Here is a 27,047-nt window from a genome sequence, read left to right as displayed (position 1 = left end):
GAAAAAAGCAAGTTGGGAGATCAAATTGTGTCAACTTTGACCATATTCAACTTGCTTATATCCTCCAATCTTAACTATATATATATATATATATATATTTAGAACGCCGCCATCCATAAACATGAGGACTGAGGACGGCTCATAATTTTATTATTATTCATTGCTATTGCTAATTCCAAAGGAACCAACCACCCCACTTTCCTTCTTCCCTTGCACTAGGGTGACACGTCGACCTTTTTTTTATGACGTTGACATGGAGAGTGAATCGACATTTTCATAGTATTTCTAAAAATAGATAACATAATGTTAATATTAATAATTTTTTACTTGAAAAAATGGTAAAATGTTTATTTATTATGATTTTTTTTATTTTTGTAATAGGTTTGGAAATATTTATTGCCATCAATATTTTGTCGATATTACATTGAGATTTCGACATTTCTAACATCAACATTTAAAGCCTTGGGTAGGAATGGTATTGAAACTTTTTTTTTTAATTTGGGTTTTGTTTGTCAAAGAAATTATAGAAATTGCGTGATGAAAATGGTATGTTATATTAATAGGAGCTTTTTTTTAAATTTTTTTATATAACTATAAAAACACAATACAGTGGTTAAAATATCTTACTATTTTCAAGGTTGAAAATTCAAATCTTGATCACCATATGTTATGTTGAACTATAAAATGAAAAAAGGGGGTGGTTTTTCATATTATCTCAAAAAAATTCGACATATTTAAAAATATCACTTTCTTTGATTTTTTTTTCCCGCTTCACGTTATTTGCTATGAATTAATTGTTCTCTATTTAAAATCATGGAAAAGAGAAATTTCTGATTTTCCATAAAGCAGTTCAAGGGAGTTGACAAAAACTAAAATAAGATTTGATTTTCCAAACACGTGGTGTTTTTTTTATAAAGCAAACGTTTCTAATTTTCAATGATTCTATATAGGGGGTAAAAAGGGAAAAAGAAAAAAATAGAGCCGCCAGAAAATTGGTGACAAATATTTAATTTCAAATTTGTAGAGAAGTGGAACAAACGGCAAAAGGGAAGAATAATAGAAAAATATGAAGTGGAAGTGAAAGTGGATCTCATCATTTTCATACCTAAACCTAACCACAACAATGGATTAAAATATTTTCATAGGCCTAACACGACTTTAACATAGCTCAATTGTATTCTTGTTAAAAAATCCATTTACGGATCTATATGCTTCGATTGGAACTGGAAGTTCCAGAACAGGCGGCTGGTATACCACCATAATGAAACTGCCTTTTCTTTTTTTTATTCGGATAGGATTTCTGTTGGCTTCGTTGGGAGGCTCGCGTAGTTTGTTACGTCAGCTCCAAAAGGATAAGTTGCGTTGGAATTGATAAAGTTCCGTGGAGTTCATAATTGCATAAAAGGAGGAGAAGTAGTGGCTGCGGCGCGTCAAGGCACTTCTTCGACGGTCCCCGTCCGCCCGGCCTGCCGGCCCGCTCTGAAGAATGAATGGGCCGGCGAGCCTCCAGGATAAGGGGGCGGGCACTACTAACCAAGCCAAGCCTAGTTCTCGCCGATAGGCGCTGGTAGCTTGCATCACCTCAAATATTATTGAACTCGAATTAAAAAAATGATAAAAAGAAATGAAAAATGGTGTTGGGGATAAAAGGTAATCAGGTAGTTAATTTATTGTACGATTATTAATTAAGTGAAAATTAAATAACCATTTAAATTAGCATTAACTAATTAATTAGTTAAAGAGTTTATTTATTTATAGTTTAAATTTTGTTTTGAAACTTGACTAGATAGTACACTTTTTTTAGTTATTTGATCAACAGACGTTTACATAAGCAAGTGCTTGAAGTAAAAAATAATTAGGTTCTTATTCGATGTTTCGACTAAAATAAGATATATATATGTACTCATTTTCATTCGAAGTAGCTATGTCCGAGTTAATATGATATGAATTAGACATGATACAGGGTAAAGAATAATGCTTTTCATACCTCAATTAAACTACAGTATTTGTTTCTACTTTTGGGTTTTTAGTTATAATGATTGCAACTTGAACTTATAAATGGTTTACAAATAAACCATATTACTGAATAAGTTGTGCATGTGGGGTAAAACTATATTGCTATTAGTAAATTTTGCGAGAGTAGTGACTTAAATTGAATGTTTAAGGGTGTAATTATTACCGTTCTTCACTGGTAAATTTTCATTAATATTATGATTAAGTTTACCAGTACACCTACTCCCTCGTGTTTTTTTTTTCTTTTTTCAAATAAGCAAATCATGCCAAATTGGTGTATTTATCCTTCAAGTGTTTGCAAATCCAAAGATGTTAATTATTTTGGGGCCAAGACCATGCCATTCTCCTTGAAAGGTTTATTATTCTACCAATCTTTAAATAAAAAACATTACAATAAATACTAAAAAAATGCAATATAATTAATTCTACATATATAGCTCAAACCATGTTAAGCTACTATTGGCTCAAAAACTACAGTTGAGTGATTGGCAATGTGCAGACTGAATTGGCCTCCTTTCTCACTCACATCAATCTTCTCCATCCCATTTGGAGGCTTCATTTCAAACTTTGAAACTAACTTGGCAACAATGAGCCCTAAGATTGGCATTGCCAAAACAATTCCAGGGCAGCTCCTCCTCCCGACCCCGAACGGTAAGAATCGATAATCGACTTTCCCGGCCGCAACCGCCTCGGTGCCACGTTCTTCCTCGAAGAACCTCTCCGGCCTGAACTCCTCCGGATCGCTCCACCAGGCGGGGTTGTTTGCCAGCCACCATGCATTCACCACAACCTTGGATTCCTTAGGAATGGTGTAGCCTCCCAGCTGAGCCTCTTCCAAGTTCATGTGTGGCACCAACAATGGTATTGGAGTGTGCAGCCTCAATGTCTCTTTCACTGTTGCTTGCAAGTATGGCAGTTCATGGAGGTTGGATTCACTTACTTGCTTTCCTTTTAGGACGCTCGTGATCTCGTCCCGGATCTTGCGTTGGATGTTCGGGTGATTTACCAGCTCCGCTATTGCCCACTCCATCGACCACAATGTTGTCTCTATTGCTGCAACGTTGATATTCTCCACGATGTAAATTACGTTTGCTTCGCTGATCTCACCCTTCAGTTGAGCATCTATGATGTGATCCATGGCGCAATTTATCGTGTGCTTGTCTCCATTGGCCGTCATTATCGCTCTGTCCAAATTTGATAACGTTATTGATCGTTAGTTTAGTAATCGTTAGTGGTCAGCAGTAAGATAGATGTCGACTTTTGTTTTAATTACCTTCTTTTCTGGACGTAATTTTTGTCAAAAAACTCCAACCTCCTGCTCTGCAAATCCTTGCACTTGTTCAAGTAACCCCTCAAGAATGGTCTGAGCAAAGGAATGAAATCTCCATAGTTGTATTCGAAGCTCTGCGCCAACCGACTCCTCTCCGAGTTGAATCGAGTTGCTTCAATGAACAAAGGATCATCTTGGGACTCAAACTTTGCATCAAACATCATTCGGTACATGATATTGTACAACATAAGTTGCAAGCGCTTTCTTATGACAATCCCTTCAGATTGGACCTTCTCATTACTCGTAAGGTCCCGAACCACCAAGTCCATCTCGTCCTCCCACATGCCACTGTAGTTGTGCACCACCTTGTTCGTGAAAAACGGCAACGTCATGATTCTACGCATCTTACGCCAATGATCTCCATAAATCGTAAACACCATATCCTGGCCATTCCCAGTGAAAATATCAAACACGACATTCCGCGGTCGGGAGCCAAACTCAACACCCTGAGCATGGAGAACCTGGCTAGCAAGCTCGGCATCGGAGACGACAACGAGGTTCTTGGAGCCAAGCTTCAAGAGGAAGACGGAGCCGAATCGTTTGCACAACGTCGCAAGAAGGCGATGGTTGAGATCATTGCCAACTTGGAGCCAATTGCCAAAGATGGGAATGGAGAGAGGGCCAGGAGGGAGCTTGGAGGAGGATGCCATGGAAGAGATGATGTAAGTAAGGAGAGGAACAACCAAAATTGCCCCTCCAAAGCTAATCGGAGAAATGGGCAAAGTCAACTTAGTGAGACAAACAAGAAGCATTGTAGAGAGAGAGAAAAAGACACTATTTTTTGTTGCAAAGAAAGCCATATCTAAGAGAGAGAGAGAGAGAGAGAGAGAGAGGCTTGGTGATGAATGGATTTGGAGAAATGAAATCATATATATAAGAAGGCCTTTTAGGGTTGGTGGGGTTTGGTGAGAGAGAAAAAAATTCAATTTTTGTGTCAACTTTGATCATCTCCAACTTGCTTTATAATATTGAAGGGAGAGAAAAAGCACTTTCCCTTGACTCAACTGTGTAAGTCAAAGTCAAAGTTTGCATGCATTTGCATTGGGTTTTTCAAAGCCCAAGAGAAGAGCTGGTCAAATATCAACTCCTCAATGAAGCACTTGAGTTGGTTCACTATTTTATTTTGGAAATAGTTTATTTTTATTGGGATGTCAATTTTTTCTATATAGATGGGAGTTATTCCTTTCCCATTTTCATTTTGGAATAAACCTACCTCACTAGTGAAGAATGATGAAAATTCAATGTGAAGATAGTGGTAAATGAATTGCATGATACAATATTTTATATTAATGACGTTGGGCCTGAAGAAATTATATGGATTGCATAATATTATTTTGTTCAAATATTAAGATATTATTTTCATTAAAATGTCAAAGCGAACATAGTTCTGCAGTTATTGGCATATATCTCCAACTAAGAGGTTGTGAGTTGACCAATAGTCCCGCTCAGGCATGTTGTACTAAGAGGTTGGATTTATGTTATTTCTCTTTCACAATAAAGACATCATTCAATATTCTAAGGAAAGGATAGAGACAATATTGAAACTTTAAGAAATATGAAGGCTAAAGATGTAATTTAATTAAATATTTATATAAGAAAAAATCATATTGAATTTTTTTTATTTAATTGTTAAAATATAAGAACATGTTCACATGAGGCCGAAAAACCATAAAATAGTAAAAATATCTAATATATTTTTAATACTATTTTGTGAAAATTATTATTATTATTTTGGTCATATTCACAGATAGTTGAACTTATATTTTAAATACATCAATTGGACTGAAAAATAATGAGTGATATAATTAAGATTTAATCATTTTTTAGAAACTTAGAAGTTTATTATAAAACTAATTCAAACATTGATATTTAATTTGATGACAACAAAGTTTACAGTTAGATGGGCGGTTGAGCCGACAGTTTGTAATACTGTGGGCAGAGTGGGCCCATTTGGAAGGAATTTTTTCATGGGAAACTGATTTAGTCGTGTATTTCCCATTAAAAAAACGTGACTTACCTTTCCTTTTTTTTTTATTAATTACTCATTATCATTTTAAAGTTAAATTTTTTTCTTATTAATTACTCAATTATCATTTTAGAGTTAATAAAAAAAAGATTAAATAGTGTAGAAATTTTAGAAACAACAAAATCAAGTTTTTTATTTTTATCTTTCGTTTCTATTTTTTTAAGAAACATAATTAAAATATTTAATTTAAAAGATTAAATTTCTTGTAAACTTATTGCTTTTGTATTGTCAATTTTAAAGAACAAAATATCTCTTCGTTTCTATTTTTTTCAGAAACATAATTAGAATATTTAATTTAAAAATTAAATTTCTTATAATTTTTTTTGGGTTTGTATTGAAAATTTTAAACAACAAAATATAAGAAATGTTATCAAATATGTTTATATTTCTTTTTTCAATAGGAAAAAAAAACAACAAATAGTTACCACACAGTAAAGTTTTTCCTTATTAAAAAAACAAGAAACAAAAAACTAAATTGAAAAAAAAAGACCATCAAATATTAATGGGGGGACGAGAATGCATTCCATATATCTCCATATAAAATAATTTTGATATTAAAATGAAAAACATTGCATTAAATATTGGTATTGGACTGCCTTAGCTGTCACAGTTTATCATATCATACAATATCTTATCATATCATATTACTCTTAATTCATACATTTTTTATGCCATTAATAAAACAATTATCATACAAACCAAAACCAAAACCAAAACCAAAACCATCTTATTTGTGAACCCTTTTTCCACAGATATTCATTCCTACAAAAGTTTTTGCTACCACCACTTTATTTGATTTGATACCCTTTACTTATCTCAATCACCTATTTATATTTTTATTTCCACATGTGATTACCTAAGCTGCAACGACACCCGAAGCCAAGGCCCGGGGCCCGCCCACGGAGCAAGGCGATGCTGAGTAGTCTTTCATGGCCTCCGATCCACATTTGTCTCTGCAATCGTCACCTCTGATGTGTTTGTCACGGCACTCGACACTGCAAAATGCCTTTTCCCCTCTGCCATGAATAAGAACAGGAAAGTCATTCTCAAGGAAAAAAGAAGAAAAGGATTCCAAGTTCATGAGAATCTTGAATGAAAGCCAACCAATTTGCCAAAGTTTCACATCCAATCATTCACATGTCATCTCATTTCGACCACATGAAGAGAGGACAAGGACCATTCAATAACAAGCTGATGAAAAAAATATCTCGAAGTCACGACGTATCGCTTCATGGTAATGATTCTCTTAACAAAAAGATCAGGTATTTGGGTTTCGAACTACTCAAATTACTGTTATCACCATAACGATAATGACAATGTATTTCAGAAAGTCCAACTAATTTCACAACAATTAGATGAGGAAGATTTTCTCTATTTGACAAGCCTGGAAAAATGGAAGTATACACACAGTCCGAAAATCAAACAAAACCGGAGCAAGCGACAATAATCGAAGACTAAGAGGTAGCTTTGAAGTATTAGCCAAGGAAAAGGCAACATTATTGTCCCATGATTAAGTCATATCCTATTTAATGCCCACAAAAGGAATAATAGTTGTCTGCTGCTGTAGCTAACTTAAAATGAACACTTGAAAGGAAAGAAACAGCCAATTCTTAGAGTTGAAGATTAAAAGAGACTAAAAACATCTAAAGATGAAAACTAAACTCTGCTCTAAACCAAGGATCACATCTGAGAGGAGATATAAAAAATTACTCTCATGCCTAATCTCCAAGAACTGTAAACCAAAAGTTACTCGAAAATATGGATAGATCGACAAATTTCAGCTTTCTGCTACCAGTTTGTTTACACATCTAAGGAAGGCTAATGCAGTTAAATCTGCATTGTAACAGTTACTGTATGATGAATTGAACACGCTCATCCTTGACTTAATCGAAATATTTTTAGTTGCTTCTCAACAACTACAGAATACCTACTTCAATAACCTTACAGAATGCATAAACTGACCTAAAAACTACTCCATCTCTTGCAACAATCAAACTGAAAGTTTATATTTCTTATTAGACCACAAAGTTAAAGAAAAACCATTTTAACCTTACAACTTAATGAAACCATCATAATTTTCAACAACAAAATGGGAATTTCTTCCTTTTTATTTAAGCCATAACATCTTTATGAAACACTAGGCTCAGATGCAGATGATGGAAGTAAATGAGGTGATTATAATTATGTTCCAAGCTGTACAAACATTTCCCCAACATTTGACAAGAAGATAGAATCATTCGTGTGTTCATCAAGGTCATAGGTTCTACAGGAGACAGTAACCCAACTCAATCATATCAATCTAGGAACAAATACAAGCATACCGACAAATACCAGAAACAGGGGTCCACTTCCTTGTCGAATCAAAAACAAATTATGAAATTCAACAAATCTTCCCACTTGAAAAGCAAATTTTTAAACAGATGGAAACAGATCATAAAGTTCCAAAATCTGCAATGTGGAACTTGCTACTTTCTTACAGGTCCTAAAGAACCATCTCTTAAACCAATATAGAGAGCAGATTAATGAATCATTCATCCAGAGAAAACAAAGTCATCCATTTTACCTATAACATGTCATAAATTAATCAACCAAGAGCATGAACCATCGTAACCAAACAACAGTATAGAAATCAAAGAATATCATGATTCAACAACATAAAGCTCCAAGCCTCCAAGTCACCATGACTCAATTTTCTTTCCTTATGTATAGAAATACCAGTTTTAATGTTTCTATGTACCAAATATTAACCAAAATCAAATTGTGAAACCAAGACAAATGAGGGAAAGGGGCAGAACTCATATTTACCTGTACATGAAGATGTCAAGCCCATGAAGCTGCTTGCAGCAGAGATAGCAAGAGCTCAAAAAATCTGCAGCACAAAAACCTCTCTCCGCAACGCCAAAACTCATGGGGGAAGTAGAAAAAACCCCAGATCTCACCACACTCGAAGAGCGGCCATTAATCAGGTCAATCTCGCCATTAAAGTAAACGCGCTTCTCAAACAGGTGGTTCTCAAGATGAGAAGTCACGCAAGTGTAAATTTCCGACAGTTCATCGACGACCTCAGGTTCCTTCTCTAGGTTAAACCCGCCTCTGAAATTCGCCGCTGGTTTAGCAGAAGAAACGATGGGAATCGAGCAGGACCTGGGAGAAACTGCTCTCGAAGACACAAAAGCTTCAGGGACCTTGTCCGAATCGGTCATGGCGGCCACTATGCCTAATCCAACCACACCCTTCTCAAAATCGCGGGGGGATCTCGTTTTATCAGAAGAGAAAGAGCCCGACAAGGCGGTGAAGAGCGAAAGGCTGATGGTGGGTTTCCTCTTCCCGATGAAATTCTCCATTTCCAGCCAAAATTTTGATTCAACCCCTCAAAATCTTGAGCAGAATCGGCTGGATTCCAGAGGAGAAATCGTCAAACAAGAGCAAAAGCTACGGGGGAGGAGGATTGACTCCGTTGGAGTGTAGATAACATTCGGAATCGAGTAAATTGGAAGAATTAGTGCACAGATCGTCACAAAGAGAGAGAAAACACCGAAAAATCCCCTTCAAATTAGAGGCCCGATGAGTGCGAAAGAAGCACCACAGCGAGTTTATTCACAAACCCACTACAAAAATTGAAAGAATTGTTCCAAAAAGCTTTGAGAGAGAGAGAGAGAGAGAGAGAGAGAGCCTTTGAGCCCTCTATGGTCTCTTCTGAAACCTATTGCTTTGGTTGCAGAGGAATATAAACAGTTGAAGAAAATAATTATTCTCTCCAACACTCTGCAATAATAATTTCTGGACTGTCACTTTCAACTCTCTCTTTTTTCCCCCATTCCCAATTTTCCTTCAGCTTTATATTGTTGTTTATAATACTATTCCTATTTTTGGTCATCACTTTCAAATTCCAAATCCTCCATTTTAGTTCTTATATTTCAGTTTTGGTATGTATGTAGTTTCAAAAGATTTTTTTTTCGATAAATATGTATAAATATGTATAAATACTTCAAAAGATTTGTTTTAACCTATTATTCTGAAAAGGGATCATTGTGATCTGTGCTTGCAGAATTTTGACAAAACCTTTAATATACAATTCTCGCTACATTTTCGATAAATATATTGAGTATAATATCGTGTTGAAATTGTGATGGAAAAAATGAGATAAAAGAATAAAATGAAGGAATCAAAACGATCCCTTTTTAAAAATATAGAGACAAAAACTAGTGTCTCGAGAGTAAAAAACTAAAATAAACAAAAGTTGAAAGTACAGGAACTAGAATATATATTTGGAAACTACATGGATTAAACAAAAACTAGTAGTGCAAGAGACTAGTAATTTAATCTAACATTATTTTAATTTCTTCACTTGCAAAGTTAAAAATAATAATATTTTAATTTTTCAATTCAGCAGTGAGAATTCGAACATCTCTAGGATAAATATATAAGGTTTTAACTAGTTCGGTCATACTTAGGTTTTCGACAAAATAACCATTTTTATGATTGTTATTTTACCTTTAATCGTTTAGCTTATGAATAACAACGCTCCTAATGGGCCTAACTTGATGATGTGGACATGTATTGAAATTATATTAACCGGTTAAGATAGGTATGGAGTGAGACGTACGAATAATACGATTCATACCGTTAATTATTTAACATATGAATAATACGATTTTGAATATATTTAACTTGCTGAAATGGGTTCAATAAAAATTAAGAGAGGCTTAAACTAGAATTAAGTTTCAATCATGATCTGTAAACAATTCTGCTGAATCAAAATAATTATTCTATTTAAAATCTAAGGACTAAAATCAAATAGAGCTATAAAGAAAATTCTAATCTTCTTTTTTTCAAATAGGACCTCATCTTTTGGCTATTTACTTTCCATACCCAAAAGTTTTTAGTTATTTCAGGTTTTACCCCAACTCAAGTATAAATCTTGTGATTGGTGGTTCATAAAGTTCTCGTTAATTAATATTCTTATCATCATAATTACAAGTGGGCCCTTCTCTCTTTGTTTTCTTATTTTATATCATGATTGCCACTTAAAGGAAATATTTTTCACTCATTATTAATGGTATATTTGGCCAAATGGGTTGTGGAGCAACTTCCTTTGTAAATTAATTTTCTTCCCATATTTTTTTGGTATTCAAAATGAAGGTTTTCTAATTTAGAGTTAGTTTGGGTAATGGGATGGTTATATTTTTTTTTTCTAGGCTAAATATGCCAAATAATTTGGTCACCTTAAATGTATCGAAATTTATAAATTAAGTCCTTTTTTTAGTTGAAACTATTAATATAAATCTAGTCTTATTAAATTGTTGTTTTACGATAGGTAATTTGAAAATTCAAAAGATTAAAAATCAAATTAAGAATTACCAAAAACAAAAAAGAATGTATTGTACATATATTTTTTTACTTTTTATCTTGTCGTTTTGATTTGAATCTACAATATTGTTTGAACTTATTTTCTCTCAATTCACCCGCTTCTTTAGACCAATGAACCATCCCTGATGGTTAATTATAAAAGTCTATCTAGTAAACATTTTGTTGTTATTTTTTTTAATGTGTTTCTAGCCACAATATTATTTTAAAACTTACAACAAAAATAAAATAAAATGATAAAATACTTTTATCTCTCCTCTTTAATAATAACAATTGAAAAGTATATATTTACAATTGCAATAATCCATAAAAATGCATATTTTGCATTCATGTAATGAATATTTTTTCTATTAAAATATGATACCAAAAATTTCTTAATTACTTACCTCGTCCCGGACCGTCGCAAGGAAAACTATAACCAAAATCCTTTTTATCCGGCATTAATTTGGAACCACGTGCATCTAAAGCACCTTTTACTAAGATCAATGCAGTTGTATGTATTTTTTGTTTTTAGCAAGCAAGTGTAGATCCTGATTTGTATTTAATTTCTTGGTGGTAATTTTCTCTCATTCCATTATGGGTAAATTTTAACTCACCCAAATTTCCCATCACTTTGGTTTGTGGACAAACAACCATTACATACTCTGAACAATAATGCTTACATAAATGATCAAATAATTGGGAATTAAAAAGATAGGACAACACAATTATTTGTTCTGGGAATCCTTGCTCTAAACCAAACAAATAATTGCCAACCCGAACATAGTTAAATGGATTAAAGTATAGATGCTAGACCATAAAGTTAAAATTTGAATTTCTATCTCTGCATATTGTTTAGTTAAAGAAAAAGAACATATCTGATCCCTTCTAAAATAGAGATAGGAGAAACTTTCTTCTCAATTGTTTGGAACGTGAATTGGAAATTGATTCAAATATGCTCCTCAACTATTTTATCATTAAAAGAAGTGATGATAACAAATGTGTCTCTTGAGATGTAAACGAGCAATGACAGGCATGTGTAAGGGTAAGTGTAGAAAGTATCGATAACCACTCATATTGTGGGGGTTGGCTAAAAAATGGATCACAAATGTAGCTTGAAAATTGATTACCTAATGATCGTGGATACTTGTCACAATCATTTTTTAGAAGTCATGTCTATCACTACTTCATTATTGTTGACGACGAGTTTCAGAGAGGTCAACGTGTCCTTCGAACGGGTGACTTCGTAGGAGAACAAATGAGCCTGCAACCAAAAATCTCGACACCGATGCGATGTCTTGTCTAATAACCTCTGACGCCCAAGTCAGTAATCGAAGTAGAAAATAGGAAAAGACACCTTAAGTATATAAGAGACAGATTTTTCACTTATTTGATGAAGAATGGTCAACCAGGGAGGATAACAGTTGGGATGGCAGGGGCGGCGCCGCGGGGTACAATGCCTATCGGGGTTGTACATCTCCGACAATAGGCGGGTGGTGCCTCCGCCTACAGGCTGTGAGCCTGTCGCCTATCAGTGGCAGGTCGCGGGCTCGGCATGCTCCCCATACCGTAGGAGTGGAAACGCGTCTCCCTTGCTATCGCAGCGTACAATGCATAACCGTCTGTGGTCCTACACCTCTATTCAAAATTTTTAATATATAGTGGATAAAATTTTGGCAAACAACTAGTTCCCACCACCCCAAAAGCCAAAGGAGGGGAAAAATATAATATAATAAAGTTTGTGGTCAATAATTCACACATTTCCTTATCATCAATAAATTATTAAACAAAAAAAAATCATATCATATGCATAAAGAGAAAAATCTTTGGAGCTTTCCATTTTTAAATTTTAAAATCCAATGGTAGAAGAGGTGACCAATTTTAAAGGCAATGAAGGGGGAAGCTCTGTCAAATGAATTTCTATTTGTAGGTGACCATCATGGGATTTGAACTCATTCCCTCTTAATTATCCTACCCCTTTTGGACCAAATAAGCCACTCGTGATTTTTTCAATTATTCTATATCTTGTCAACATGAGTTCAACTTGTTAAGACAAGTATCTCCAACTAAGAGATAGTGAGTTTGAATTCCAACCACTACATATTGAACTAAAAAAGAAAAAAAAAATTCTCCCATCACTTATTGGACTGAAAAAAAATATTCCAAATTTCACCTTTATTTGAGGTTAAATTACAAAATTTGTCATTAAACTTTTAGTGTTATGTTTAATAGTCTTTTTAACTTTGAAAATGTCTAATAATAGATTCCTAACTTTCCAATTTTGTGTTTAAAAAATATTGAAAAAGTGATGTTTTCCCAACAAAAAAATTATGATGTATTACTTTTTAATATTTATTACGCATTTTCTAAGTAAAAAATGATAATACATCTCAAAAAAATGTTAGAAACGGAAAGTTTTATCATTTTCAAAATTTCTACACAATTTTGAAAACAAATTTTTAAAAATAGAAAGAGAATAGTCTCTAAGTTGATCATGAATCGCCAAGTACTAGTCTCACAATAATACTGACAATTTGCATAAAAAGGTCAGTCCTTTACGTACTAATCATTCACGATTTGAAGTCGCTCTCTTGCCCTGCTTTTTACTCACTTGTTACACCTCTTTCTGTTTTAAACAAAAATAGTTACCACATGCTTATATTTTCGAGAGACTAAAACAAGAAATAAAAAATAAGAGAGGAAAAGGTACCATGCCTCGATAATTGTTTCAACTTTGTGAAACCCGTAATTTAACTTTTATTTTACTATTTTTGTGATTCTTTTTCTTTTTTCTTTGAGGACAAAGCAGTACAAAAATAGGGAGGGAATACGTAATGTATTTGTTTAAAATTTTTAAAAGAGAGCATAAATTACAAACTTAGCAATCATACTAGGCCAATAAAAAGTAAAATTACTCTTTCGTGACATTTAAGGGGGGGAAAAAACAAAAAGCAATGGTATTTTTATAAATACAAAAATTAACCTCTATTTCAATTTCAATTTCAATTTTAAGAGTGAAAGATCACAATGAATCTCTCTCTCCAATTTGATTCAAATTTTCAATTTCAGTTTCAAGAAGTGAAGATCTTGTGAATCCCACTGGTTTCAAGTTCCATTTGAAAAAGGAAATAACTCCGTTTGGTAACGTTCCCTTCCTTATTAATTTTCTTAAGAAATCTAACCCTTCTGTAATTAATTATATATTTTGTTTCTCACTTTTTCGGAACATTCTTAAAATTGAATAAAAAATTTAGAAACAACCAAAATAAATTTCTTTTTTCTGATAGAAAGATTGTTTTATCATACCCATCCAAGATTCATGGAGGTTGAGACAATGCACTCCATTTTTCTAGAACCATTACAGCCTTACTTATTTCTTATTTTCATTTCCAATTTGTTCCAACGTAAATAAAAATATTGTTTTATGTGTTGGTGGCCATGTAATTTTATTTTCTTTTATTAAAAAAGAAAAAGAAAACAGAAACAAAGGACGGAAACATTTCCCTCAATCTTCACTTTACGCCATGCTGACGACTCCCATTTTGCTCTCAGACCCCTATGTGAGCAAGTTATACTAGTAACTTGTTGTGTCATGTTCGTTTTCGTTGGAATCATATTTCTATGCTTTCCGAAACTCGATTTTAGACTTTAACCTTCCCTTCAGGACCAAGCAAAGACTGTTAGTGGTATCGGAACTTCGTCCGTGTTGTTGGATTACCAATGGATAAGCCAAAAGAATCAATAATTTGGACAAAACTATGGTTTCTCCTCCCGCAAAAATTGCATATTTGCTGTGATCCCTAGAGGAGATCCTTTCAATTCCACGTGACAGCACCATAGCCATCCGAATTTTGAGAGGGGCAAACTGGTCCTAAAAGTTTCAGAAAAAAACCGACTCGGTCCGAATTATCGTTCTCACTTCTCAGAGGCTGTTGAATTTCTTGAAGCCACACACCATGGAGCTCTCAAAATCATCATCCCCAGTTCTTCGAATTAACTGATTTGCAACCTCAACCTGTAATCGAAGAAGCCAAGCTCAATCCCCACAATCCAACTCTTCCTTATCTTCAAAATGGATCCCAAACAGAATGAAATTGTTTCGCAAAGGTTAGCGCACAATCCAATCCCCTTTTTCAGTTTCCATTTTCTGGTCCTCGGATCCCAATATCACTGTTCATCTTCACATAATCATCCTTTCGTTGACCCCGTCTATTAGGATTTGGCTCACATCGAGATGTGAGCGGCGGTTTGTTCTTCCGGCCGTTTGAACGGAAACCCATTTCGCAATGGACATGAACTCTCTTGCTGCAATGCTGCCACTTCCACAAATCTTTCCCGCAAATCTCAAACAGAAACGCCTGATTTTCTCCCATCACAGACGCTCCGTGGGTCGAACCTCGGCTCGTAAGGTACGTTCAATCACTGAACTCCAGATTCTGCTCATAATCTCTCAATTTATTTTTAATTCCTCTTTCATCATCCTATGTTGGTCTGTAGCGAGTCTTTGAGATGATTAATTATGCGGATAATTTTTTAGTGGTTTGATCATGTGCCTTGATGTTGCTAGGGCCTGTTCTTGTAAATAAATTTGAACACAAAAGATCCTCTTTGAAGTGGTTAACTGATTTTCTTCTTTTAATTGTCTTTTTCTGTTCTTATGCTAGTTTGAGGTCTGTGAAATTGCAACAACTTCTAACCTGTGCTTGAATGCACTGAGAAAATTAGATCATTTATCAATTGTTGGAAGATGTACAATGGATGATTTTGTGCCAAATTGATTACGTATATTAAAGATATGTTAAGCAAGAAGGTTTGGAGGCAGTGGGTAGATGCCATGTTAAATCACCTTTAGGACCATGTTAGGCTAGGCTACTGGTGACTTAGATTTTAGTTCTGATTGACAAGATCCAGATTTAGGCTATTAAGATAAAATAAGGAGGAAATGACATTGTAAGAATTTTAACCAATATGATATTGAACCATCACTAAACTCAAAACCCTAATATGTTGGGTTGGAGTAAATTTCATCACTTAATATGTTTTCATTGTGTCTAAATGAAATGATCTTTCTCTCTGCAAGAACTTTGGAGGCCTTAGTTTAGGCAATATCAATACAGAAAATCAAATTCAAGTCCTTATTTTTAAATGGTAAGAGATATTCCGAAAGAAAATGAATTCCTTTGGCGTTTTTTCATTTTAAGTAAGGTCCGGATCAGTTTGCGTTTAATTTTTTATTATGCCTAGAGGGAGTTGCCACAGACCTTGGAAAGACCTCACTGATTGTCTTCCATTGTTAACCTGACAATTACTTTTAAAGTTGGAGATGGGTCGAGTCAATGATATTTTTTCTTGAAGAACAAATTTGTGGGGACTATGTCCCTTGTGGAGTCTTTCCCTGAATATACTCGTTGATATGACTCACCATTTACCTATTGTTGAGGCTTTTATTAGGAAACTGTTTCTTGGAATGCTTTATTCAAGAGGGACTGGACATTGACTAGTGGACAGATATAACATACTTGATGCTCCATTTAAGGGAAATACTCAAGAAAAACACAAAGTTTGAAAGCTTTTGAGGTCAAATTTTTTGGAAGGTATGATGATTGGAATAGATTTACCTTCTTTGCTTTCAAGGAAATAAGTTAGAAATGAGAAAAGGCATATTGACCAAACAACAAACTTGTCACGGTTATGTCCTTGAGCAATCTATACAGCCAATGACACTCTGTATGATTTGAGTCCATTAAACAATAAAATAGAATTAGAGTGCTTTCTTTGCTGACGATTGTGTTGGAGACGTTATCATTACCGTAATTTTTGTTACTTTTGTATGCAATGTACTTAGGATGGAATGATGGATACCCTGGCAGGACAAAGGAGAAGGAAGTTTTGTTGATGATGATTTTTATGCCGACCATTCCCAAATGATTAAAAAGTTGAGCGAAAGACGATTGCCTGTTTTAGCTCAAGAGATTTTCTGGGAGCTGAAGTCCGAAGGTTCTCCACTAAAAAACTCTACGTTGTCTACTCTTATGGAATCCTACATAGATGGTGGTCGTCTCCTCCAAGCACAAGCAATTTGGGAAGAAATGTTAAACAGCTCTTTCGTTCCTTCTGTTAATCTAATTTCAAAGTTATTTCACACTTTTGGAAAGATGGGACGGTTTGATGATATAATTAAAGTTCTGGATCAGGTAAAGCTAAGGTATTCACATTTACTGCCTGAGGCATTTTCACTAGCCATTTCATGTTTTGGGAAGCATGGACAACTGGAATTGATGGAAAATACTTTGAGGGAAATGGTTTCCAGTGGTTTTCCAGTCAATTCCGCTACTGGCAATTCGTTTATTATACACTACAGCATTTTCGGTTCTTTGATGGAGATGGAAACTGCCTACGGTCGCCTTAAAAGGTCGAGGTTTCTAATTGAGAAGGAAGGAATCATGGCAATGGCATTTGCTTATCTAAGGAAAAGAAAATTTTACAGGTTAGGTGAATTCCTTAGGGATGTTGGTCTTGGAAGGAGAAACGTGGGGAATCTTCTATGGAATCTTCTTCTTCTGTCCTACGCTGCCAATTTTAAAATGAAGAGTTTGCAGCGAGAATTTCTGAGAATGGTTGAAGCTGGGTTTCATCCGGATCTGACCACTTTCAATATTAGAGCCTTAGCATTTTCAAGAATGGATTTGTTATGGGATCTTCATCTTAGCCTTGAACATATGGAACACGTGAAGATTGAACCCGATCTCGTGACCTACGGCTGCGTTGTTGATGCATATGTAGATAGAAGACTTGGAAGAAATCTGGATTTTGCCTTGAGCAAAATGAATCCTGACCAAACTCCAGTGTCATTAACAGAATCATTCGTTTTCGAGGCATTGGGAAAAGGAGATTTCCACATGAGCTCGGAGGCGTTTATGCAATTCCAGAGGCAGAAGAAATGGACTTATAGAGAGTTAATATCATTGTATCTGAAAAGGCAATACAGGAGAGATCAAGTCTTCTGGAATTACTAATCCGAAACCCAATACTCGTCATCAAAAGCCTTCACCCAAAAATTACCAAACAATTGTTAGAGTTAAACAATTGTTAGAGTTTGGGGAATGCAAATGCTGTATTGTTATGGCTACGCTGACATTTGAAAGTAGATAATTCTATTTTTACCTGTGCTATTCATCCCTAACTCAGCTGGGTATGTACAGTGTACTTGAAAACATGTTTTTTATATTTGTTTTGTTATTTACTTACGATTATTCTCAGGCTAAGTTCAGTATCAATTTGGTGTCAACATCAGCTTGAAGATGGGATGAAGTCCCTAAATTTGAGTAATTCCAACCTGCAATCATTATTGCTATCAGCAAGAGGGAGGAGGTAAGAATAAGATGCATAACATTAAACATATTACATATAATATATACTATAGGATAGGGTGTGGGCTGAATACCTCTTGAAAAGTGTTTTTAGGTGAAACACTCACTATAGAAGCATACTTGGAATAAATCCACTCTTAAGGGCTGTTTTGTTCAAAGTTTCAAAAGATACCTATAGTAAGATACCTATAGATGACATATGTTTGAGAATCAAAGATAACTGTGTTTAGTTGTGTACGAGAATGTTATCATTTTTTTTTTAGAATAAAAGATGTCTGTGTTCAATGTTACATGAAAATTTTATCAAATTTGCATGGACACTCGATTTAGACCGAACTTTTTGTGGCTACTGTTCTCTTGGCGATTACTTTAAACAATTGTGTGTAATTAAAAAGCATACGATTAATCAAAATTAACTTCAAACAATTAATTTACATTAGTTAGTTATAGATGATAATTAATCGTTAGTTAATTTATTTTCATTATTTTAAATTATTAAAATAATTTTAAGCTAGATTTTAATTTAATTCTCACTTATTAGTAAATTTATTATAAATATAATATATCTAAATTGAAGTGGTTGATTTTATTTAGCAATCAATCTTAATAATTATCAGATAAGTGTGTGTGTGACAAAATTAAACATTTTCATCCATTTGATTGTATCTTTAAAAACATTTTTATAAAAGAAAAAGTTAAGTATATACTTTAACAAATTAGTTCATTATAATAATTAATAAAATAGCTATTTTAATTATTTTTGTTAAGTGCAAGTACTTTTGGTCTTGTGGCAAACCTTAAAAGGAAGGTTCAAATATTACTATGGTTCTTCTATGTACTTTTAAAATGCTCATTTTTGGTCTTGTATTTTTAAATTTGATATTCTTGTTTTATATTTTCTAACGTTGATCTCTGTATTTTTAAAAAGTGACCAAGTTAGCTCCTTTTTACAAAATTAAAGCACAAATTTTATACACAATGAATTTTTTAATTTTTTAATATCTACGAGTGTTCGGACCAACTTACGTGTACCTCGACTAATCTTACGAAACAACTGTTTTATCCTACTACATTTAGTTGCAAGGAAACACATAAGAACTTCATTAATTACTATGTAGGTGGTTGAATAAATCATGTAATAACTAAAAATGGAATTTTCGGTGGAAAATGTTACGCTTGTGATAGAAGGTTCAAAATGAACATTAAGAATATTATTAAAGCAACAACTAGTTTGATTTATATGCTATCATTTTAAATTTTTTTGCATGCCTCAGTTTGTGTCACATAAATAGTAAATATGTAGGAATTATGAAAATATTAGATTAATTCATAGTGTAAAAAATAATTTTGAAAAATTTGAGGCATGCAATACGGCCAAAATAAAAAAAGACCTCATAAAAATGCAGAGAAAAAATACCAAATTATTAGATTTAACTCCTATATATTGGTGTAAATTTGAAGGAATTTTAACTCTATATATATATATATATATATATTATTACGTTTAGAAACGAGATGTTTAGAAGCAAAATCACTTTTTTTCTATTTTTTAGAAAATATTTTAGAAAATAGCAAAAAAAAAAAAACAAACAAACAAACCAACACTTATTTTCAAAAAGTTATAAGCCATATCAAACTAATTCAAGCAAAAATAAAAATAAAAAATCTAGAAAGTATGGCAACTGCAAATCCAGATCCAGCAGAGCAAAGCCCCTTTGTGTTCAACAATTTCTTCAATCCCCTCTGTAACCACCATTAACAAACCCCTCCATGGCTCCACTTCAACAGAAACCCCTAAAATTAGAGATCGAAAAAACGAAGTTACATGCTTACGCGGTTGGATCGAAATTGTCTGTGTCTTCATTAAAGCCTAATTCCACTTCGTTTCTCAACTCCACAACCATTTTTATTATTATTTTTATTTTTCCATAGCTTCTTCAAGCAACACAGAGATCGAGAGAAATGGCGAGAGGAGGAGGTCAGAAGAAGGAGGAATCGGTGGCGGTGGCGGTCGACAAAGACAAAGGAAGCCAATACGCTTTGAAATGGGCCATGGATCGGCTTCTCACCAAAGGCCAGGCTCTCACTCTGCTTCACGTCAAACAGAGACCCTCCTCCGCCGCGAATTCCAGTAAAATTCAAATTGGAAACCCTAACCTGTGTTTGATTCCGATTCTTGAATTGAAATTGATCGATCCATCTCTGATCTGCGAATCCGTTTGTTTGTAGTGCCGAATCTCAGCGCAAATTCCGACTCCGATGAGGCTTCCACGTACAAACAGCAGCAGACCGATAATCAAGCCAGAGAATTCTTCCTCCCCTTTCGTTGCTTGTGCACCAGAAGAAATGTCAGTCCCCCCTCTCTTTCTCTCTCTCTCCTTTTTTTGTTTTCCAGATAATTAAATTCCCTATATATACATATAATATATCATATATGTATGTTTCTAGTCCTGGTTTTTTTTATTTTTTTTTTCAATTTATTCTCTATTGATTAAAAAGTTTTAATTTTGTTTCATTTATTTTAATTTTTTTCAATCTACTCCCCCATTATTGATGGGTGTAAAAATGGTGGACGATGAACTTAAAACTCAGAAATTTCTATCCATTTTTAAAAAATTTGGAAGATGAATATTATCTAAATTTATTTGTGCTCCCTTTCGTACCTTAAGTTTTGATGGATTTTTAAATCACAACCCATTTCAAATGAATTCGACTTACTGGATTTCAAATACTGTTTTTACCTAAAAAGAAGTTGATCAAATTTAATAGAATTTCAAAATAAATTACTTATTAAATAACGTTATATTTTAATTTCTAATTAATAAATTTAAACTAAAAAAATATCAATAAAATTTTTATTTTCTTTTCTTTTTCAATGAACATCAAAGATACTAATTGTCATTCCAAAGACTTCATACGCTTTATTTATTTCAAAAAGTTCATAACCGAATATGTATGGAATAGAGATATCCCAACCACCCAAGTAAAGAACTGTTACAAATAATGAAGAAACTAATAGATTTAGATAGGAAGCAACATAAAATAAACCAAATTTGATACCCGAATACTCGGTTTGATAACCCGCCACTAATTCTTCTTCTGCTTCTGGTAAATCAAAAGGTAATCTCTCGCATTCTGCTAAGGAAGAAATTAGAAAAATAACAAACCCTATAGGTTGACGCCACAAATTCCACCCCCAAAAACCATATTTTGATTGAGCCTCAACCATATCAATCGTACTCGAACTGTTAGATAATCATAGTCGGCAATAACATCACTGTTCTCATTGCTATTACAGAACCGTACATGAGATTTTCACCTCATACGGCTCCTTGAGGGCCATAAATAAATCTAAGGAGCGTGTCGGGATTATTTATCTTGATATGTCTTTTTTGTAGAATAGTATAGGATAAAAATCTATCGTGTGTCCCCAAATTAACCCAATAGAATTCTGTCTGTTCTAATAATAAAGAGAAAGGGTACTTCTGAATTGATCTTATCCTTTAAGAAATAAATTTAATTTAATTCATTTCAAATAGCTGATTTTTAAATAATTTTTCGAATTTCAAATCACGAAATTTAAAATTATTTTTTTGAACTTTTTTTAGGAGGGTAAATATTATGTCATATAAATTTATTATTGGTCAATTTTAATATTCACCCAGGTTAAAACATAAAATAATTTAAAAAAAATAAATAATAGTGACTAAATTTTAAGAAAATTGCAAAACATTGGACACTATGTTAGATAAATTTCTTTCCAGGAGATAAATTTAATATTTCAAAGGTCACAACTTTTCATTTAATTTTCTCAAATTTGCCATAATTTTTTAAAATATGCTTTATATTACATTAAATAATGAACATTGATTTCACCAATTTGACGTCCTTGAACAGATACAATGCAATGAGGTGATATTGGAGGATGCAGATATTGCAAAAACATTAATCAACTATGTCTCAAAAAACCGTATAGACATTTTAGTTCTTGGTGTCCCCTCAAGGAGTGGACTTTACAGGTAAATTTTTCTATCTTCATCCTGTTTTTCTGATTGGATATGAATCAAAATGTTCACAAAAAGAGGCTTAATTTAATTTTGTTGCAGGAGATTCAAATATTCCCCCGATGTTCCTAGCAGTGTGTCAAAAGGAGCACCTGAATTCTGCACAATTTACGTTATTAACAAAGGCAACAAGGTTTCTTCGATGCGGCAGTCCACCGCCCCAGCGCCAGCAAAGACCATTCCTCAGCGCAGCCAATCGCAACTTCAGCCCGTCTCCTCCGCTGGCCCCCCACCCCGCCCTCAGCTGCAGTATCAGCTCACCACCGCCTCTGACGTTGCGGCCGAGCCCAACCATCTTCGCTCCCAACAATCTAAATGTAACTCTTCTCCTTCACTTAATTATCAAATAGAATCTCATTCTTCTTAGTTGGATGGTATATTTGGTCTCTAAAAGTAATACCTTATCAATTGTCGATATAAACATTTTCATGACTCTAACGGGGTGCTAGAAAATTTTACAAAGAGAAGCATAACAAAATACATATGATTTTTCTTCCGATCAAAGAGGAGAAGCAGTCATCCGCCACAATTTGATTAAATACTAATTTTAAGTTTGTAAAAAAATTTTAAATTTTTTAAAATTTAAATTTGCGAACTTCTTGTCCAACAGCCATGTGTTTTAAAATTAGATGTTTTGAAATACTTTTTTTGTTTTAGGCATAGTTTAGACTTAAAAGGTGGAAAAGCCTATTTTAGCCCTATTGTCTTATTATTTATTTTTTTTCCTGATCGAATAGTTTGTTGTTGGTAATTTGATTGCAGACATGGAGCCTCCGGAGAGCATAACACCAACTCCTCGGTCCATGTACTCCGATGATTTTGAAATCAAGTATGTGCTTTTACATCTTTGCCCCTCCCATACTCAAAATGATCTTTTAGATGGGCTTGTGATGAGGGTCTGAATTTGAGTGAGTATAACTTAGTTCTTTTGTAGACCTACACGGTAAATATAGGATTGTCAAATCCAACATTATAACCTCGACAAAGAGGTTCACATTCGTTCTAAAACAATAATTAAATTAATTAATATTTGGATGATGTAATAGATCACCATTTATGAGACCCGGTTCAAAGGCCACAATGAGCAAAGGACTAGATCCATTGGTACTAGATTCTGACATATCGTACGTGAGTAATGGGAGGCGGAGTGTGGACCGAGCATTTCCACCAGCCTGGAGCTCTGGTGGCAGCGACATGTCCCGGTTTTCGAATGGGTCGGATTTAGAGATTTACAGCCCCGGTTCGAGTTCGCCTTTCTACGGCGGCCGGAAGTCCATTGACAATAATGCCTCCCACTCCCCTCTGGCTCAGGATCTGTCCTCCAGCTCCCAAGAAAGCGAAACCTTCTCTTGGCCTTCCTCTTCTCAGCCCCAGGTTTCAAAAATTAAAATTAAAATTTACTTTTTCAATTTAGTCGCTAACTTTTAATGTAATTAAAAATTAAAAAAAAAAAATTGTTTGTAGGATGATGTGGAAGCTGAGATGAGGAGGCTGAAATTGGAGCTCAAACAAACAATGGACATGTACAGTACGGCCTGCAAAGAAGCCCTAAACGCCAAGCAAAAGGTTTCCGCCATTTCTCAAACGTCGAATCTTTTCTCCGTAATCTCTGATTTTGGATTGATACGGAACAAATTGAATTCGAGTCGGTTAATTATTTGCAGGCGAACGAGCTCCACCGCTGGAAGCTTGAAGAAGAGCACAGATTAGAAGAGGCGAGAATGGCGGAGGGAGCCGCGTTGGCGATCGCAGAGAAGGAGAAGGTCAAATGCAGAGCGGCAATGGAGGCAGCCGAAGCCGCGCAGAGGATCGCGGCGCTCGAGTCCAGGAAAAGAGCGACCGCAGAGAAGATGGCGGACATGGAAGCAGAGGAGACGAAGAAGGCGCTTGCAGGATTCGGCCATGGCGAACTTGGATACAGAAGGTACACAATCGAGGAAATCGAAACGGCCACCAACGGCTTCTCTGATGCTCTCAAGATCGGCGAGGGAGGCTACGGTCCGGTGTACAGAGGAGAGCTCGACCACACGCCGGTGGCGATTAAGGTTCTCCGGCCGGATGCGGCGCAAGGCCGGTCGCAGTTTCAGCAAGAGGTTGAGGTTTTGAGCTGTATTAGACATCCGAATATGGTGCTTCTTCTCGGAGCCTGTCCGGAGAATGGTTGCTTAGTTTACGAATTCATGGCGAACGGAAGCTTAGAGGACTGTCTGTTCCGTAAAGGCGACGACCCGGTTCTTCCATGGCAATTAAGGTTCCGAATCGCGGCGGAGATCGCCACCGGACTTCTCTTCCTCCACCAAACCAGACCAGAGCCGATAGTGCATCGCGATCTGAAACCGGGGAACATTCTGCTGGATCGGAATTACGTGAGCAAAATCAGCGACGTCGGACTAGCGAGGCTTGTTCCTCCGTCGGTCGCCGATTCAGTGACTCAGTACCGGATGACGGCGACGGCGGGGACTTTCTTCTACATCGATCCGGAGTACCAGCAAACAGGATTGCTCGGAATCAAATCGGACATTTACTCGCTCGGAGTGATGCTCCTGCAAATAATCACATCTCGGCCGCCGATCGGACTGGCGCACGTCGTGGAGAGGGCGATCGAGAAGGGGAAATTTGAGGAGATGCTGGATCCGGATGTGAAGGACTGGCCGGTTGAGGAAGCTCTAAAATTCGCGAAACTGTCGATTCAGTGCGCGGAGATGAGGAAGAGGGATCGGCCGGATCTTGGGAAGGTGGTGCTGCCGGAGCTTAATCGATTGAGAACGATCGCGGAAGAGAGCATGGGAATCCGGCCGTTCAACTGTAGTGCGTCGGATTCGTCATCGCCATCTACAAGCCAGGCTTCATCTTCTCAAGTAAGTCCTGTTGCCGCCATTACTGTTCGAATCTTGCACCAAATTTCAAATTTCAAATTTCAAAAACTATAAAATAAACTTTTATAATATATATATACTATCTTAGTTTTCAATTTTGAAATTAAAGCTTCCAAGAACTATTAGAATTTGGAAAAAATGTTGAAAATTCAATACGAAATATTTAAAGTTGAGTTAATTTTTAAAGTAGCAAGAGTAACCTTATCATTTATCCTTTTTTTAAATTAAGTATTTGTTTGTGAGTCATTCGGTTTATTGTTGATTTAGTGAAGATTGACAATACTTATTTTCGAACAAAACTATTCTCGAATTCTGTGATCTAAATATTAGAAATTATGAAAACAACATTGGTATATTTCAGTATTTTCATATCTTTGAAATTTAAATGGCATAATTTCTTAATAAAAAAACTTTAATAACTATATTATATCATGTTATAAATTCTTTTCATTTTTGTTAAAATTAAAAAAATGTAAAATATATAATTGTGTGAAATAATAATTATACCAAATTTATAACATATACATTAATAAATCAATTAATATTATTTTAGATTTAATTAAATATTTAGTTGGTAACTATTACAAATATACAACTAAACACGAACCATTTTTAAAACTGAAATTCAATTTTTAAATCTGCTGTCAAACACGTAAAAACACATAAAAGAATTCCATTTTCAAGCACACCCTTAAAGATGTATTGGATACAAATATTTCGAGTTAAAGTTAATTTTTAAAGTAGTAACCTTATAATTTAACATTTAAAAAAAACTAATATTATTTATGATAATGAATCTTATTACAACAGGAAGCCATAAGTTTACATCAAGTGCATTGTGGATCATGGGTTGACAGCCCAAACAGCCAATCAGGAAGCAGCACGTCATCGCTTTCAGGCAGACGGCCTTACTGGCTGGATTAAGAACTCTCCTCTTTTCCAACACCATGAACAAAAAATAATAATAATAATAATAGCAAATGTAAATCAATGATTTTTAATTATCGTGCCTCCATTGTTGAGAGGCAATTTGATCACTTTTTTCCCCTTTTTCTGTTTTCAAATTTTTGAGAAACATGTGTAAATGATATTATTCTAATATATTGTTTCTCATTTTTATAAGCGTTCTTAGAATTAAAAATAAGAAAAAAAAAACTGTTATCAGAATTATATACAAATTTCGGAGATATAGAAGACTTTTGATTTCTTGTTTACTATTTTTAGTTGTAGCTTTTTTTTTTAATGTAAATAAATTCTTTTATCATTTTTTTTGGGATTAAAAACAGTTTTGATCCATGTATTTGAACTTTAATTTGTAACGATCTAATTCTTGCATTTTTAATTGGTAATAATTTAGTCCATGAACTTTAAGATATAATAATTTAGTTCCTGTAGGTTAAAAGTTGTTGATAAATTGATGAGAGACCAAATATGTTTATAAATTATAAATATGAAATGGTTATGTGATAAAAATGGACACCTAATTTTTATGCTAAAAATTTAAATTATAGAAAATAAATTGTTACGTACTCGAGTTCATAAGTTAAATTGTTACTAATTTGAGAGTAGATAAACTAAATCGTTAATTCAATAAAAGTATTTTCTAAACATTTTTTTGCAAGTAACATATATATATCTATATATTGACATAATGAATGGGATTATTTTATATTTTTATTTTTGCAATATGAGGTATGATATTTAATGTGTTTAGGTTTTTCTATCAATTTATATAGGTCGCAAGCTTGCTCCTAAACGCAAATAATAGATTTGTAGATGACATACTTTTAGGGTTGAATTTTTACTACAGAAACATGTGTCGGTAGTCCTGTTTGACCACGTTTTTGACCAATTTTCCATCATTATTTGCCAAAAAGGACCACATATTCTTAAAGTAGAACATACATAGATTATTTCTATTTCCCACATGTCTAAAACCGTGAGTCCAAGTACAAGTGAGGTGGTTAGGTTAATCTCAACCCTTTTCCACCTAAAATGGAGGGGAGTTTCAACCAACCTATG

The 27,047-nt window shown here is 34.4% G+C and overlaps 4 protein-coding genes and 1 long non-coding RNA gene across 9 annotated transcripts; 2 read left to right on the top strand and 3 right to left on the bottom strand.

The window, feature by feature from the left end:
• Window positions 1–2,354: 2,354 nt before the first annotated feature.
• LOC111018233 (cytochrome P450 CYP73A100) lies at window positions 2,355–4,190 on the bottom strand. The gene is made up of 2 exons (XM_022294250.2): window positions 3,287–4,190; window positions 2,355–3,197 (listed from the first exon to the last, which is right to left on the bottom strand). The coding sequence occupies exons 1-2, from the start codon at window positions 4,141–4,143 to the stop codon at window positions 2,462–2,464; spliced, it is 1,593 nt and encodes a 530-aa protein (XP_022149942.1). The 5' UTR covers window positions 4,144–4,190; the 3' UTR covers window positions 2,355–2,461.
• Window positions 4,191–5,901: 1,711 nt separating this feature from the next.
• Window positions 5,902–9,144, bottom strand: LOC111018225 (FCS-Like Zinc finger 14). Its single transcript, XM_022294239.2, has 2 exons — window positions 8,175–9,144; window positions 5,902–6,385 (listed from the first exon to the last, which is right to left on the bottom strand). Exons 1-2 carry the CDS (start codon window positions 8,711–8,713, stop codon window positions 6,226–6,228), a joined length of 699 nt encoding a protein of 232 aa, XP_022149931.1. The 5' UTR covers window positions 8,714–9,144; the 3' UTR covers window positions 5,902–6,225.
• Window positions 9,145–14,611: 5,467 nt separating this feature from the next.
• On the top strand, window positions 14,612–17,992 carry LOC111018218 (Pentatricopeptide repeat (PPR) superfamily protein). Of its 4 annotated transcripts, XM_022294223.2 has the most exons (3): window positions 14,612–14,822; window positions 14,932–15,124; window positions 16,586–17,992. In XM_022294223.2, the coding sequence occupies exons 2-3, from the start codon at window positions 15,002–15,004 to the stop codon at window positions 17,729–17,731; spliced, it is 1,269 nt and encodes a 422-aa protein (XP_022149915.1). In that variant the 5' UTR covers window positions 14,612–14,822; window positions 14,932–15,001; the 3' UTR covers window positions 17,732–17,992. The 4 variants fall into 4 exon arrangements, with proteins under 4 accessions (XP_022149915.1, XP_022149918.1, XP_022149917.1 ...); XM_022294226.2 differs by lacking the exon at window positions 14,612–14,822 and having other exon boundaries at window positions 14,985–15,124; window positions 16,561–17,992; XM_022294225.2 differs by lacking the exons at window positions 14,612–14,822; window positions 14,932–15,124 and adding an exon at window positions 15,131–16,309.
• Window positions 17,767–26,147, top strand: LOC111018174 (U-box domain-containing protein 51). 2 transcript variants are annotated; one of them, XM_088127395.1, is made up of 11 exons: window positions 17,767–17,907; window positions 18,010–18,086; window positions 20,018–20,216; window positions 20,315–20,433; window positions 21,983–22,104; window positions 22,192–22,466; window positions 22,912–22,978; window positions 23,196–23,523; window positions 23,614–23,715; window positions 23,814–25,007; window positions 25,836–26,147. In XM_088127395.1, the coding sequence occupies exons 3-11, from the start codon at window positions 20,048–20,050 to the stop codon at window positions 25,947–25,949; spliced, it is 2,490 nt and encodes an 829-aa protein (XP_087983521.1). In that variant the 5' UTR covers window positions 17,767–17,907; window positions 18,010–18,086; window positions 20,018–20,047; the 3' UTR covers window positions 25,950–26,147. The 2 variants fall into 2 exon arrangements, with proteins under 2 accessions (XP_087983521.1, XP_087983522.1); XM_088127396.1 differs by lacking the exons at window positions 17,767–17,907; window positions 18,010–18,086 and adding an exon at window positions 19,802–19,935.
• Window positions 19,666–20,466, bottom strand: LOC148209906 (uncharacterized). The gene is made up of 2 exons (XR_015792780.1): window positions 20,243–20,466; window positions 19,666–19,879 (listed from the first exon to the last, which is right to left on the bottom strand). It is a non-coding gene; the product is annotated as an uncharacterized LOC148209906 (long non-coding RNA).
• Window positions 26,148–27,047: the final 900 nt, after the last annotated feature.

The sequence above is a fragment of the Momordica charantia genome (assembly GCF_013281855.1).
Source record: "Momordica charantia cultivar OHB3-1 chromosome 8 unlocalized genomic scaffold, Mcharantia_2.0 BLBB01000008.1, whole genome shotgun sequence".
Taxonomy (NCBI): Eukaryota; Viridiplantae; Streptophyta; class Magnoliopsida; order Cucurbitales; family Cucurbitaceae; genus Momordica; species Momordica charantia.
The sequence above is the reverse complement of the archived record's forward strand: the minus strand, read 5'-3'. Positions and strand labels throughout refer to the sequence as shown.